The sequence below is a fragment of the Lichenostomus cassidix genome, chromosome 4A (genome assembly GCF_008360975.1).
Source record: "Lichenostomus cassidix isolate B80296 chromosome 4A, HeHo_3.0, whole genome shotgun sequence".
Classification (NCBI taxonomy): domain Eukaryota; kingdom Metazoa; phylum Chordata; class Aves; order Passeriformes; family Meliphagidae; genus Lichenostomus; species Lichenostomus cassidix.
Window position 1 is genome coordinate 10,354,958 of NC_139485.1, and position 13,108 is coordinate 10,368,065.

A 13,108-nucleotide genomic window follows, 5' to 3' on the forward strand; every position below is an offset into this window, starting at 1 on the left:
AAAGCACAGTTTTTGCCGAAAACTTGAACTTTCCTTGCAAGATACAGGTTGGGATGCAGACTGAGCTCTGGGCAGGAGCCGAGGTGAGGCCTGAACTGCCAACCCTTGGGATGACAGGGGCTACAAAGACGTGTGACGCCAGCCAGGTGAATGGAAACAGAGACACAGCAGGAGCCGGGAACCGCCGACCTTTTTGGACACTAAAGGAGACGAGGACGAGAAGGGTCAGCCCGGGCAGGCTCTGTACCACCCGCGCTGGCTCGGTGAGCGGCAGCGAGCGGCACCGAGCACACCTGAGGCAGCGCGGCGCCCTGAGGGCGGCAGGGCCGCGCGCGCACCGCCAGGGGGCGCCCCCCTCCCGCCGAGCGCGCGGAGCTCGGAGCGGCCGCGCGGCGCTTCCGGCGGCGCAGGAAGAGGCGGTGAGCGCGGCTGCGGTGAGCGGCGGGAGCGGCGGGACCCGGGGCCCGGGGGGCTCAGCGGGCTTTGCGGGGCTGCGGCGGCACCGAGCGCCGGGGAGCGGGGCGGGCGGGGCCCGGGTTCCGGGAGGGCTCCCCGGGAAACGCCGCCGCGCGCGCACCGCGACGTGGCCGTAGCAGCGCCCGAGCCGGTCCGGCGGCCTCTCGTGCTGCGGGCGGGGAGGCGGCGGGGCCGGGGCTGTGCGGGCACGGTGCAGGAGCGGGGCCGGGGCTGTGCGGGCACGGTGCAGGAGCGGGGCCGGGGCTGTGCGGGGCCGGGGCTGTGCGGGCACGGTGCAGGAGCGGGGCCGGGGCTATGCGGGGCCGGGGCTGTGCGGGGCCGGGGCTATGCGGGCACGGTGCAGGAGCGGGGCCGGGGCTGTGCGGGGCCGGGGCTGTGCGGGGCCGGGGCTGTCCGGTCAGGTGGAGGAGCGGGGCTGGGGCACAGGGGTCCTGTCGTACCGAGAGCCGCGACCGGGAGCCTGGGTATTGCCAGCCAGCCGTGTCCCGGTGCGGGAGAGAAGGGAACTGCAGCTGGGTTTAGAAATTGAAGACTGCGTTCGAACCAAATGGGACCCGCGCTAATGCCCTTACTCCTTTAAATTCTTAGAGCGCTTCTCTTTTCTAGGAAAAATGATTTCTGAAAGCAGCTCCTTCGTGAAGGGAGTGGTGCTCGGAGGAGCCTTTTGCATGTTGGTGACGCTCCTCGGACACATTAAGGTGGGCCACGGGACCAAAGCACATCACCACGAGCATCATCACATCCAGGCTCCCAACAAGGAAGATGTTTTAAACCTTTCAGAAGGTGAACGTGTGGAGCTGAGTAAAAGCATCCGTGTTTACTGTATCATCCTTGTCAAACCGAAAGATCTGGGGCACTGGGCTGCTGCAAGGGAGACCTGGAGCAAGCACTGCGACAAGGCAGAATTCTACAGCTCGGAAAAGGTCAAAGTGTTCGATTCTGTAGCCCTCAACTCCAATGATCTGTGGGTGATGATGAGAAAAGCTTACAAGTTAACATATGAACGCTATAAGGATGAATTCAGCTGGTTCTTCCTTGCGTATCCAACAACATTTGCCATTATTGAAAATCTCAAGTATTTCTTACTGAAAAAAGATTCCTCACAGCCTTTTTACATAGGCCACACTGTGAAATCTGGTGACCTCGAGTATGTAGATGGTGAGGGAGGAATCGTCTTAAGCATCGAGTCACTAAGCCGACTCTCCCGTGTTCTTGAAGACCCTGACAAGTGTCCAGAGCAGGGAGGTATGATTTGGAAACTCGCAGAGGACAAACAGCTGGCAATCTGCCTGAAGTACACTGGGGTGTTTGCCGAAAACGCCGAAGATTCAGAAGGAAAAGACGTGTTTAACACGAAATCAGTGGGGGCCCTCATTAAGGAGGCCATGTCCACCCACCCGCAGCAGGTGGTGGATGGCTGCTGCTCCGACATGGCCATCACCTTCAGCGGGCTGGCCCCCAACCACATGCACGTCATGATGTACGGGGTGTACAGGCTCAGGCCCTACGGCCACTCCTACAGGGACGCCCTGGTCTTCCTGCCCCCACCGGGCTCGGACAATGACTGATGGAACCGAGGAGTTGGCTCTGCTCACCACACACAGTTGGACTGACACATTCTGGTACTCGTGTACAGGTTTTTTTTTGCACACGGAGGGTTGGTAAAGGTCTTAATTTTAAAAGTGGAAGGGGAATTTTTTTCTAAATCTTTTATAGAGAAATGCTTCTGGCTTTTGATGGTGCTGGAGTGAAATGTTAAAAATAAGTTAATGTTTATTATAAAAGAAAATTAAGTTTATATGGGGGGTTTGTACATGTAAATATTTATTAATGAAAACTCAAATGGACTTTAGCCTACTCTTACAAATATATTTTTGCAAGACTTTGATTATTTCAGTTCTTCCAGGCATTTCTAGAATGTCTTTATATCTTTCTAAGATGTACCAATAAAACTGACTACAGATTTAGTCTCAAAGACTGTAACTTTAAGCTGTTTCTTTTACTCTGAACTGCACAAGAGCCTGAGCTTATATAGCACCTGCCACTTCACGTGCAGCCTTCTAACACAGTAAGGAATTAGCAGGAAGCAAAGTGACAAGAAATCTTTTAGGAAGTTGCAGTAGAATAATATCAAGTGCCCTTTGGACTGCTGTTTCTAACTAGACAGAAGAAAAAGATAAGCTGTATTTGAGTAAGTATTAATATGGTCAGGGAGTCTGTTAGCACAAGATTAATTGCTCCTTTAAAGTTTCACTCCATGTATAAGCATGTTAGAATAAAGGTTCAGTATTATTTTCACTCCTGTTAGTGGGTGCTAATAGTGTTTACTAGGAAGAAGTTGGTTAATTAGCAGTACAATTTGGTATTTGGTTTGGGGTTTGGTTTTGATGCCTTTTTTTTTTTTTTTGCAATAGAATGCACTCACTGTTAGAGAAATCTGGGTCACATTTTCTTCCACTCACAGCATGTGCAAATAAACAGCATTTCAGAATTCACTCCATGTAGAATTCAGTGACCTGACGTGGGTGTTTCAAGACTTAAGGAAGGTACTACATCCATCTGTTACACGTAAGACTATCACAGGCTTTGTTGGCACTACAATGTTCATAAAACAAGGGAGAAGACAGTGTTATCTCACCTTTAACCAACCAGTTGTAACACCCTGCCCTGAGCTGCAAGGGAGCAGGTGGGGAAGTGAAACAGCTGCTTCAGAGCTGATGAGGATATCCACATCTTGGCCTTTTTTGTTCTAAGCATCAGGTTTTTGACAAGAAAGGTAAGACAACTGCTCAGACTCCCAGACAAGCTCCCACAGCTCATCTGTTTCAGAAAGGCAAGAAAAGATGCACCTTCTCATCTTCCCTGTTTATCTGACAGCAAGATAAACATGTACAATTGCTGCCAAAACCTATATAAAAGTTGTACTTTTGATGTTGCACTAAACTGGTATATAAATTAAGCCTTATTTGGCTTTTATCTTCTTACAGAATAATACAGCTGGGAATACTCTGACAAAACCAGATATACAAAGTAAAACTTTGATTTCAGTGTTTCTGATATTAAAGACAGTTCTGACCCCCCTGCAACAACAGTGTTCTGTAGGAGAAAGAACAAGAGTGAACAATTCCAACGAGAGAAAAAATCTCACTTGTCACAGATTTGAGGTAGTGTAAGACAAAGAAGGAGATAATATTTGAGATGCACAGAAATATTCACCAGCATTCTAAAGGTCCAAGTTTGATCAAACTTCTTCTGCAACACTGCTTAAATTTTGTCTTCCTACACTGACAGAGTTTTAGATCAACCCAGTCATTTTCAGAGGTACAATATTCTAAATAATTTTACAGCATTTTAAAAGCAGTATTAGACAATACATTTCTTCTCCCATGTCTTAACTTGGCTTTAGAATCAGATGGAGAACACCTTGGCTACTACCTTTGGTAAAGGTCCCAGGGTGGGGAAACCAAGCATGCAGAACAGCACACAGACAAGGCACAGGCACACGAAGTTATATTCTGCTGTTATAAAATGCATGTGGTTAAAGACTTGAAATATTAATAAACGCTTCCAGAGACAGTTATGAGTGGTAGACCTTAAACGTTTCCTTAGTTTATTACATGATTCCATTTTTCCATAGGCATAGCTTTGGGTATGCTGAACAAAGGATTGGGTTATCCAGACAGACACAGTGCTCCTGAACCCATTCTGTAGCTGTACGGACGTGGCAGTGTGCACAAGCTGAGAGCTCTTGAAGTTCCACCTGAAAAAGTTGCTCCTGGCTACACTGATAACCGTGTTTTGCTATCATGCCTTTATCTAACAGTGATTTTGTTTCTGCTCCTAAAATAAGGCGGCAAACAGGGAGTAGAGAGCGTCAGGCACCAGGGTGGCACACGCTCCATTGGGAGTGTGCCCACCATTACTATGAACTCCGCTAGAAGGAGAGCAATATCAAAGTGTTGGCAGGTAGAAATCTGAACATAGATATAGTCTTCAGATATGAACCAGCATAAAAGAATTTCTAGTCCACATATCAGTCTGAGTTCATAAAACCTATACAGATAAATGCATATTAAAAAGAGGAAATCCTTAAGTAAAATGAAGTTAATGCTGTTAATAAGTTAAAAAATAATGTCAAAAAAATGATTTCTCCACATTCAAGAAACAGGTAGACTAACAAGATGTCAATCAGAAGAAAAAATCTGAAGTGTTTCAGAGGTTTTATAAACCATATTTGTATTTCACACACACTTTATATTACTCTTTTAGAAGAGCATAAAAATGTAAACATTTCTTGGCTTTTTCCTCTGTTCCATTTGATATAGTCTACTCACAGTCCATGCAGAATCTTTCATCAATTATCTTCAGTCACTGAAGACTTGGGTTTAAGACAAAACAAAATAACTGTAACAAAAAGAAATCTAGAAAACTATTGTAGCCTAACAGTACTTTTGCATTCAATTGATTTATTTAGCATAGCCACAGAACAAAATAATTTGTACATTCAGTCACATTAAAAACAAGGAATTACAAAGCAGTCCACATTTAATCTAAGTGCATTCCTTTGGAGTAACAGTTCTCGTTGTTTCACTTGTATGTCTTCATATGCCAAAGGCCATCATTTAAATAGTGGATATTTTCAATACCAATCCCTTTGTTGACCTTCTCACTGTAGAAGGAGGAAAAATGTACACAGGTATTAGCTAGGTTAAATGGGAGAGCAGTACAAGATACATTATGTAAAGTAGGAAGTGAATATATTATGTAAAGTAGGAAGTGCAACATTTGTCACCTGGAAGGGGAAAAGCTATCAACCACAAAGTCTTTATCTTCAACAGCAGGTGGACAAGAAACAATATTTGTTATTACATGTGCCCACATTGCTGACTGATAAGAGGACAATATTTGCCTTCCACATTTTTTCAACAGCCTTCCACAGTATTTTTACTACTTTTTGGAACACAGTTCTTCAGACAACACTTCTGCTACTTTTCTAATTTTAGCATTTCTCTATCAAAGTAGCACAGAGTTGTGAAAATTCCCCTTCCAACACAGGATATGGTATAAGACGACTGGAATGTGGAATTTAATAACTTCTAGTTCCAAGGGTGCCACTGACACAATCAAAGGCAGGTGAGCTGCCTCACTGCTAGTTGCCCATCATCTAAAAAATTAAAAATGCTAACTTTATGTGCCAAGGACTTGCAGCTTGTTACAGACATGCTATCCTCTATAGTATTGACTATCTTTTGTCACAAACCAATTATTGGTTTGTGTCTACACTGAATATGTTGACTTTTCCAGTACATTATTCCAAAAAAAAAAAAAAAAAACAAACAAACACACTACTTTTACCACAATAAACAAGACAAATCTCATTCTGGGAGTGAGAACAAGTTTCATTCCCCTGAAGAATATAATTTACTCTATTTATACCAGTATTCTATTACTTACACAACTTGTCCAAAAGTAATCAGGAAGGAAAATGCTGCTAACACAATATTAACACATTATGTGTAGTAATCACACCAATCCCACTGGCTAAACCAGAAAACTGTGGAACAATGTCACACACAAAGTGCAGCTAACAAGCTGCAGAGAGCAGTATCATTTCATTTTCCCTTCCAGTTCACTTCTCACATGAAGAGGCTATTCAGCTGCAAGGCTGGTGGATTTGAAATTAGAATTAGGAATACAGAGAACCTTGGTTTTGCAATGATCACAGAGCATCACTGCACACTTAGGACTGGGACACAAGTAGCTTTTCTTTCCACTTACTCTTGGAGTCTTTTGAAGCACTACAAAGAATCCTGAGGAATATAATTCCACAACAGCTACAACAGGCCCAAATCCAGTTTGCTTCAGTCCCACTATATCCCTGTCTTCTAACACATTCCCACCTCTCTCCTTTGTGCTACTATTATGGCTTAGGACAGCAGTCACCCAGTACAGGAGAATTGTCTCCTGCTGAGAATTATCCCCACAAAAAAGAGTGACCTGTTTTCACCAAAACCACTTCCTCACTGCCACAAGTGATCGACAGGGCTGGAACCAACACAGCCCAAACCTGCTGAGTGCACCTCACATCCTGCAAGACATTATAGAACTTAAAACAACAAAGTGATTTAGCTACTTACAATATAGCACTATCTGAAAGCCAAGAACAACTAACATCCATTTCCATTTTCTGTACCTCTTTTCCTTCTCAAATAGTGTTCAGTTTATCCCCTGAGCAGACCTCTACATTTCACAAGAGGCTCAGCTAAGTTAGTCAGCACATCAAGCATGACTGTGCATGTGGGTACAGCCTGAAGAAAAGGAGCTGGCCTCAGAGGAAAGAAAGCCTAGACAGGCAACGAAGCTCCAGCAGGACTTGAGTTTCTGCTGTCCCTGCAGACAAAAATCTCTTCAATGTTTTTCAATCCTCTCAAATCCAAATCACATCTCTTGCCTAGCCCAGGCAGTAAGAACTTGATACAAGTATTTTTTTGTTCAACAAGATGTTTGAGAAAGTATGATCAGAGCACTAGAAATACTAACATTCAGTAGCAGTACTAATGTTGTGTGTCTTAAAATCCATATTCACATGAAAAGAACTATTTTGACTCCCAATCAGGATGGAAGACATTCCCTGCCTCCTCTTCTTACCCTGAATACCAATCAACAAAATGAAATCTTGCAAAACTCTGTACTTGAACAACACATGCTGTAACAGTGATGCAGTAACCTTGACAGTGGTGCTTATATTCTAAACTAACATCAGAATAATAACAAGAGACAAGCTGTATTTCAATTTTTAAAACACTTACATGTCCTCAGCTGACATCTTCATTACTCCCACACATAATGCATGTTGTTTTCCCTCTGCCATTATTGCCTACAAATTACTGCTAAGGAAAATAGATTTCTTTTTAAACTATTTCAGAAAAGTAAAAGCAATATGAAGAAATTACATCCAAAAACACTTCCAAAAGCCACTGTTGAACTTTTTAGTGATTCTGGAGCTCCAGCTCTTAAAGATAAGCAAAACAATGCACTGAATTTAACAATTGAATCACAGTGTGTAGAACAAAGCATGTATTTATGAACTTGGAACAGCAATTACAGAAAAAATCTCCCAGTGCTACACTCCATTTCTTCCTTTGTCCCTAACACAGAGATGACAGTCTTTCCCTTTCTGGAACAAAACAGCACATGTTGGTGGGGCCATTTTAGATTCCAAGGCACAGAAGAACTGAGACACCAGTTTAAAAACCTCAAGTACTGAAATCAGATGCACCCTTTTCAGAGCTTAGATACACGTGATGTTAACTGCTGATCTTTAGCATCTAACTAACAACAAAAGCAGCACAGCTTGGTGTTATAAATGCTGTATTTGCACAGGGTTCCTTTCTCAGTAATACAGGAAGGAGTGAATTAGCACACTTTCCTCATTTTACATATGCTAACTTCATCAGACACATAGAGCAAGTCCTGACTCCTGTAAAGCTGATCTTAAACATCTTTCCTTATTCCCTAGAAACAAGAGAGAATTATTCTTTAACTGAAGGGAATACAAGATTGACTGAGGGGACAGGGGACAAATTACACTGCACTTCATCTGCTTTTACAGTTCTGCATAAAATCACTACAGAGCTCCACCTACCCATGAGATTAATGGAACAGCAGCCCACCCAACAGTACAGCAAGAATAGTTATTTGGTTTGGAACATACAGTGAGTGAAAAAATATGAACAATTTTAACTTTGCCAAGCAGAATCTAAACTTCTGCAGCTCTTTTCTGATTACTAGTTATTTCATTAATTCCAATTATAATCCAAAGTAATACAGATAATGACCAACTGAGAACACACAAACAGAAATTTAACTCATCTCACAGTATGCAATAATTCACAGTTAAAGAAGGATACAACGACAGTGTCAACAGCAGCAGGGTAAAGCTTTGCTCCAGGAGACGTCAGGCCAGGGCACATTATATTAGCTCCACTCAGGACAAATTTAATGGCGCCTTTATCAACCTGCTGATGCGGGAGAATAAATGGGTCTAGGACAGGAAAGATACAGCATTGCAATTAATACAGCACCGTGACAACATGAATAGCTCATTATCAAGTCAGTTTAGATGGGGCAATTAGATACAGAGTGTGCTCTAGGGGCAGGAAGTTTGAGAAACAATTACCAGAGCTCCTGCTGAGCTGTACCATCCCAAACAGACACAAGTACTGTCCCAAAAGGACATGAGTATTGTCATCCCAGACCACATCTTTTCTCTGAGAACCAAAGGTAATCCAGCACTTCAGGCCTATGGCTCCTTCAGAGACCCACAGAATGAGAAACTATTTTCCCCTAGGGAAAACAATCACCCCAATGCCCACATACTAAGAAGTCTTAAATGGGTCTTAAATCCAACTCCATGTATTCATATAAATACTCCAACGTGAAAGAGAAACAGTTCGATGTTAACAGTACAAAAAAGGCAAAGATGGACAAAATTCATGGAAGTTGTCAGCTCTCCCAACCATCCTTCAGGCACCCTCTTGAAGTATTTCCAACATTGAGATTTGACTGAATAATGGATTGTTTTGGGATCCAAAACAAAGTAACACAAGAAGCAGAACAGCAAGAAAAAATTGCAAGAGTAAATTGTAAAAATTAAAAAGCATGCAGCATAAGTTTCTGCAGGAGACAGGTATACAGTACACCATTAAACTCAGGAACACAGAGTATTTTTCTAGTAAGAACCTACAAGTATTTGTGTACCTGCAAGATTTGAAAGAAAAGAAGATAGGGACATACAACAGCAAATTTACATCTCAGTCCTAGGGGAACCTCTCAAGATTTTTTTACAGAGGTTTGCACAATTTAATTCTTGCTAATCAAAGCTCATATTGCTTAACATATAGCATGGATGCAATTCACATGGACATGTGAAATAGAAAATAAATAAATTCCAGTTAAGAAAGTATACTCTATCTTTAAGACCTACTCTGGAATATACATATGCATGGAATTAGCACTCTTTTTAATTTGGCTCTACAGATGTCCTGTGCAATCACACTGTCACCCTTCTCTTCCCAGCACCACCACTCTCAGGAAACTTACATTTGTGAAGCAACCTTAGCGTCGGGTAAAAAATCCCTTCTCTTTGCCTGAAGAACAGCAACTCCCCATTCACAGTGAGGATTTCTATATGTTCATGACTGCAAAGTTAAAAAAAAAAATTATTCCAATAGCTACATAACCCTTCTATAGTTTAAATAAAGTATTTTACTTTATGGAGTCTGGTCTGTCTTGGCACCTGAGAATTAAGACAGTCAATCAGCAAGAAAATTTAAAACTAAAGATATTATTGTTTTGTATGACTTGTTCTTCAGCAGTAGTCTCCTGTTCACTTCTTTCTCCTTTGATAAAAAAGAAACCTGTAGACAAAATACACAAACTACTTTTCTTTGGTGTTTCTTCTTGAATGCAATACAAAGAGTGAATAAGGAGAATTCAGCAAAAATGTACTACTCTTTACTTAGAAAAAGAGAAAATAATCAAAATAATATATGGAAGCCCAAAATAGTACAAAATGTTACTGACAGGAATCCAAACAAGTTTGAGCTTCCACATCTGTAAAGCTGAATGCTTCCCTTCAACAGGCTGATCCTTGGAGACCCTCTGAATACACTGCACATTCACTACTAGACAGCATTTTTAAGTTCCTTGAGCATCCTACTAGCATGTGCCTTCAAAAGCACAATGAGCACATGCCAACTTTCTGGTTTGGCCATAACATGGACTAGCAGCTATTAGGAAGTGATGGATGCCTTTCAAAAATGCTAGGATCATCTACTGTACAAAGTAAATGTAAAAATGAACAATCCTAGCAAACCTTGAGAGCAAAGTTGAAAAGAAAAGATACTTACCATCTTACTATTTTGACTGGGTCTTTCTTTGGCATGATTTGGTTTAGCCATGGTTCAATAACAGGAAATTGGTCTATCAGTTGATTCTTGATACCTTTAATAACTGAAGTCTTCAGCTGGATGCAGTTTGATACATTCTCCTTTTCATCAAATCTGTAAAGTAAGCAAAAGTATTTTAGAATGCACCATTTGCTGCACAAAAAGATGCATTTCTCAGCAAGTGTCTTCAGAAATATATATAAATTCTCTATAAAAGTTTAACAGCAAACCGACTGTCCAACTTTCAAATCCAGGATTTCACGAGGCTTACATTTGTCCCCTGGGAACACTGGGCTGGGGGAAGGCAAGGGGTCCCCCCTCAATAGTCCACCTTCATCCCTGAACTTTTTGCAAGGCCACAAAACACGTGTTCAGTCTCACAGCTAAACCTTGGCACACAGTGCTATTTCCTTCAACTCCAAGGGTACTTTGCTGGTCACACAAACACCCACATCCCCGCTCCGACGCGAATCCTTCACCTCCGCCACAGAAACACGGGCGGCGCTTTGCACCACCCGAAGTTGGGACAAGTTAATGACTCAGCTCCACTGACCGAGGCAGTGCCCGAGGCAAAGCGGAGCGCTGCGGGCGGCGCTGCCCGAGGAGGCCGCGGGGCCGCTCCCGCCAGCGCAGCGCCGAGCCCGGGGCTGAGGGGCGCAGGGCCCGCCCGGCTCCTTCCCTTCCCCTCCCTTCCCTTCCCCGCTCTCCCGCCGCCCCCGGCCCGGCCGCACTCACTTCTTGAACATCCTGCGGGCGGGGGGCGCCGGGCGGGCGGGCCGGGGCCGGCGGGCGAGCACCCACAGCCTCGGCGCTGCTCACACGCGGCTCCGGCCGGGCCGTCCCTCCCTGCGCGCCCGCCGGAAGCGCCGCTCCATCACCGCGGAACGGGCGGGGCCAGCCGGCAGCGCGGCGAGGCGGTGCTGTGCGAGCAGCCTGGGCGAGCAGCCTGGGCATCATCGCCCACCCACCCGCTGCACCTCGCACGACAGCGGCGGCATCAGGTTTTCTCAACAACCAGGTGCTTGGTGGGCACAGGCACGGCGCTGTTTTCCTAGGTAATTAGTCGCTTTTCGATAGAACAAATCATGTAACAGAAGGGCAAAGTGCTAATAGCTACTGACATCATTTAAACACAAAGTACGTTTAACAGGAGAAAAAACAGCCACCTCCAAACTAACAGAGCAGAAGCTATGCTCCCGCCAGCTTCAGAACAGGGCACGAGATCCTGTCAACATTCTGGAGGGGAAAAATGGGATTCTTGTCAAGCAGCAGATACTGAATTTAATCACCTTTGATACTATAACAAGTAATTAAAACCTAATACTTAAAACTGACATCAGTCATACAAAGTAAAATCAAGCTTTATACGGTGTTATCATTCAAATAGTGACGTACAGCGTCAGGAACACACTAATAACTTTTTTAAAGGATGGGGATGAACTATGGCATTACATAAACAGTCAAGCACTTTTCACTCATGAACGCCACCTTCACCTACTTTGTAGCATCACTAAAAATACTGAGTTATAATCCAGGATTCCGTTTTAACTGAAACACACTGCCATTGCTCATGCCCAGATTAGAAACTGAGAACGGGAGTTTATCACACTGAGAAACTATTCCATACATTCTGGTGCTCCTCAGAAAAACTTTCATCAAATAATACTTCACCATGTAAACAACCACATTTTTGAAAGCTATAATGGAAAATTCATCATATTCTACCTCAAATGACGGAAACACAAGGTAAACTTCTACCCTTATCGAGGAAGACAGCACATCTCACCAAAGACACCTGAGCCACTGGTTTCATGCCTGCCTAAAACAGCAAGATTAGGTCCTAATTTTCAAGAACTGTCAAGAGGAAGGTCTTACCTCTATGCTTCTACTACCTTAAAGTATTTGGTCCACTGGTTCCCTTCAGGGCTGAGCTAACCCTGAGTCTGGTCTCAGCTTCTCCATCTGCTCTTCCAAATGCTTTTTGCTGGGGTAACTGCTCACCCAATGTAAACGTGCTTATACAGAGGATTTTTGAAGAAGGCTCCAAGGCCCTTAGCTGGACTTCAGTAACACAGCTCTCAGTGTTACTGTTCAGCCTCACTACCAAAAAGCTGGAGACATTTGTTCAGGTTGCAGGGTCACTTTTAAGTACCAAAATTTTAAAAGCATAGTACCTGGACACGACAGACAAAGCAAGGAGCACCTCCAGCAAATGGCATTACAACTCCTACAGCCCTGACAGAAACCACTCCTCAGGATCACATGCTAAAATAAAAAGGATTTAGGATTTCATCTCCATAGGTTTCAGTAGATAAAAGGGAAAATCCATCACACCTGGCTTCTTCCTGGATCCCCAGAGTTTTACCTTGTGTCCGCCTGCTCTCCCATATCCAAAAGCTGAATATTCTAACTGATGGGACAAAGTCATTGACTGTTCCACCCCAAATTGCATGGACAGCAATTTCAGGAAAAGGGACACTTACTCATATATTTTTTATAAATCCAAATCTTTTAATGAACCAAGAATTTGTAGAATTTTGGCAACTCTTACATCTCTACACCTCTTATCTAATTTGGCTTAAGTGAACATGACAGTTACTGGGATCAGATGAAAACTTTACAGCATACTCATGTAAGTTTTATTTACTTAGCAAACCTGTTTGTTTCTGTTACGTCTGACT

At 43.5% G+C, this 13,108-nt stretch overlaps 2 protein-coding genes across 4 annotated transcripts; one reads left to right on the forward strand and one right to left on the reverse strand.

Moving 5' to 3' along the window:
* Positions 1 to 368: 368 nt before the first annotated feature.
* Positions 369 to 2,452, forward strand: C1GALT1C1 (C1GALT1 specific chaperone 1). 3 transcript variants are annotated; one of them, XM_085060442.1, is made up of 2 exons: positions 369 to 434; positions 1,084 to 2,452. In XM_085060442.1, exon 2 carries the CDS (start codon positions 1,089 to 1,091, stop codon positions 2,043 to 2,045), a length of 957 nt encoding a protein of 318 aa, XP_084916568.1. In that variant the 5' UTR covers positions 369 to 434; positions 1,084 to 1,088; the 3' UTR covers positions 2,046 to 2,452. The 3 variants fall into 3 exon arrangements, with proteins under 3 accessions (XP_084916568.1, XP_084916567.1, XP_084916569.1); XM_085060441.1 differs by having other exon boundaries at positions 401 to 434; positions 1,068 to 2,452; XM_085060443.1 differs by lacking the exon at positions 369 to 434 and adding an exon at positions 924 to 941.
* Positions 2,453 to 4,923: 2,471 nt separating this feature from the next.
* MCTS1 (MCTS1 re-initiation and release factor) lies at positions 4,924 to 11,317 on the reverse strand. Its single transcript, XM_085060444.1, has 6 exons — positions 11,163 to 11,317; positions 10,389 to 10,541; positions 9,580 to 9,677; positions 8,388 to 8,521; positions 7,287 to 7,354; positions 4,924 to 5,146 (listed from the first exon to the last, which is right to left on the reverse strand). The coding sequence occupies exons 1-6, from the start codon at positions 11,171 to 11,173 to the stop codon at positions 5,065 to 5,067; spliced, it is 546 nt and encodes a 181-aa protein (XP_084916570.1). The 5' UTR covers positions 11,174 to 11,317; the 3' UTR covers positions 4,924 to 5,064.
* Positions 11,318 to 13,108: the final 1,791 nt, after the last annotated feature.

Excerpts from the sequence above, each read along its gene's own strand:
- C1GALT1C1 (XM_085060442.1), top strand. The coding sequence starts at position 1,089 with ATGATTTCTGAAAGCAGCTCCTTCGTGAAGGGAGTGGTGCTCGGAGGA.
- MCTS1 (XM_085060444.1), bottom strand. Across the intron at positions 9,678-10,388 it reads CCAGTCAAAATAGTAAGATG|TCATGAACATATAGAAATCC; the intron begins GTAAGTATCTTT and ends TTAACTTTGCAG. Across the intron at positions 7,355-8,387 it reads CTGCTGTTGACACTGTCGTT|GCAATAATGGCAGAGGGAAA; the intron begins GTATCCTTCTTT and ends AGTAATTTGTAG.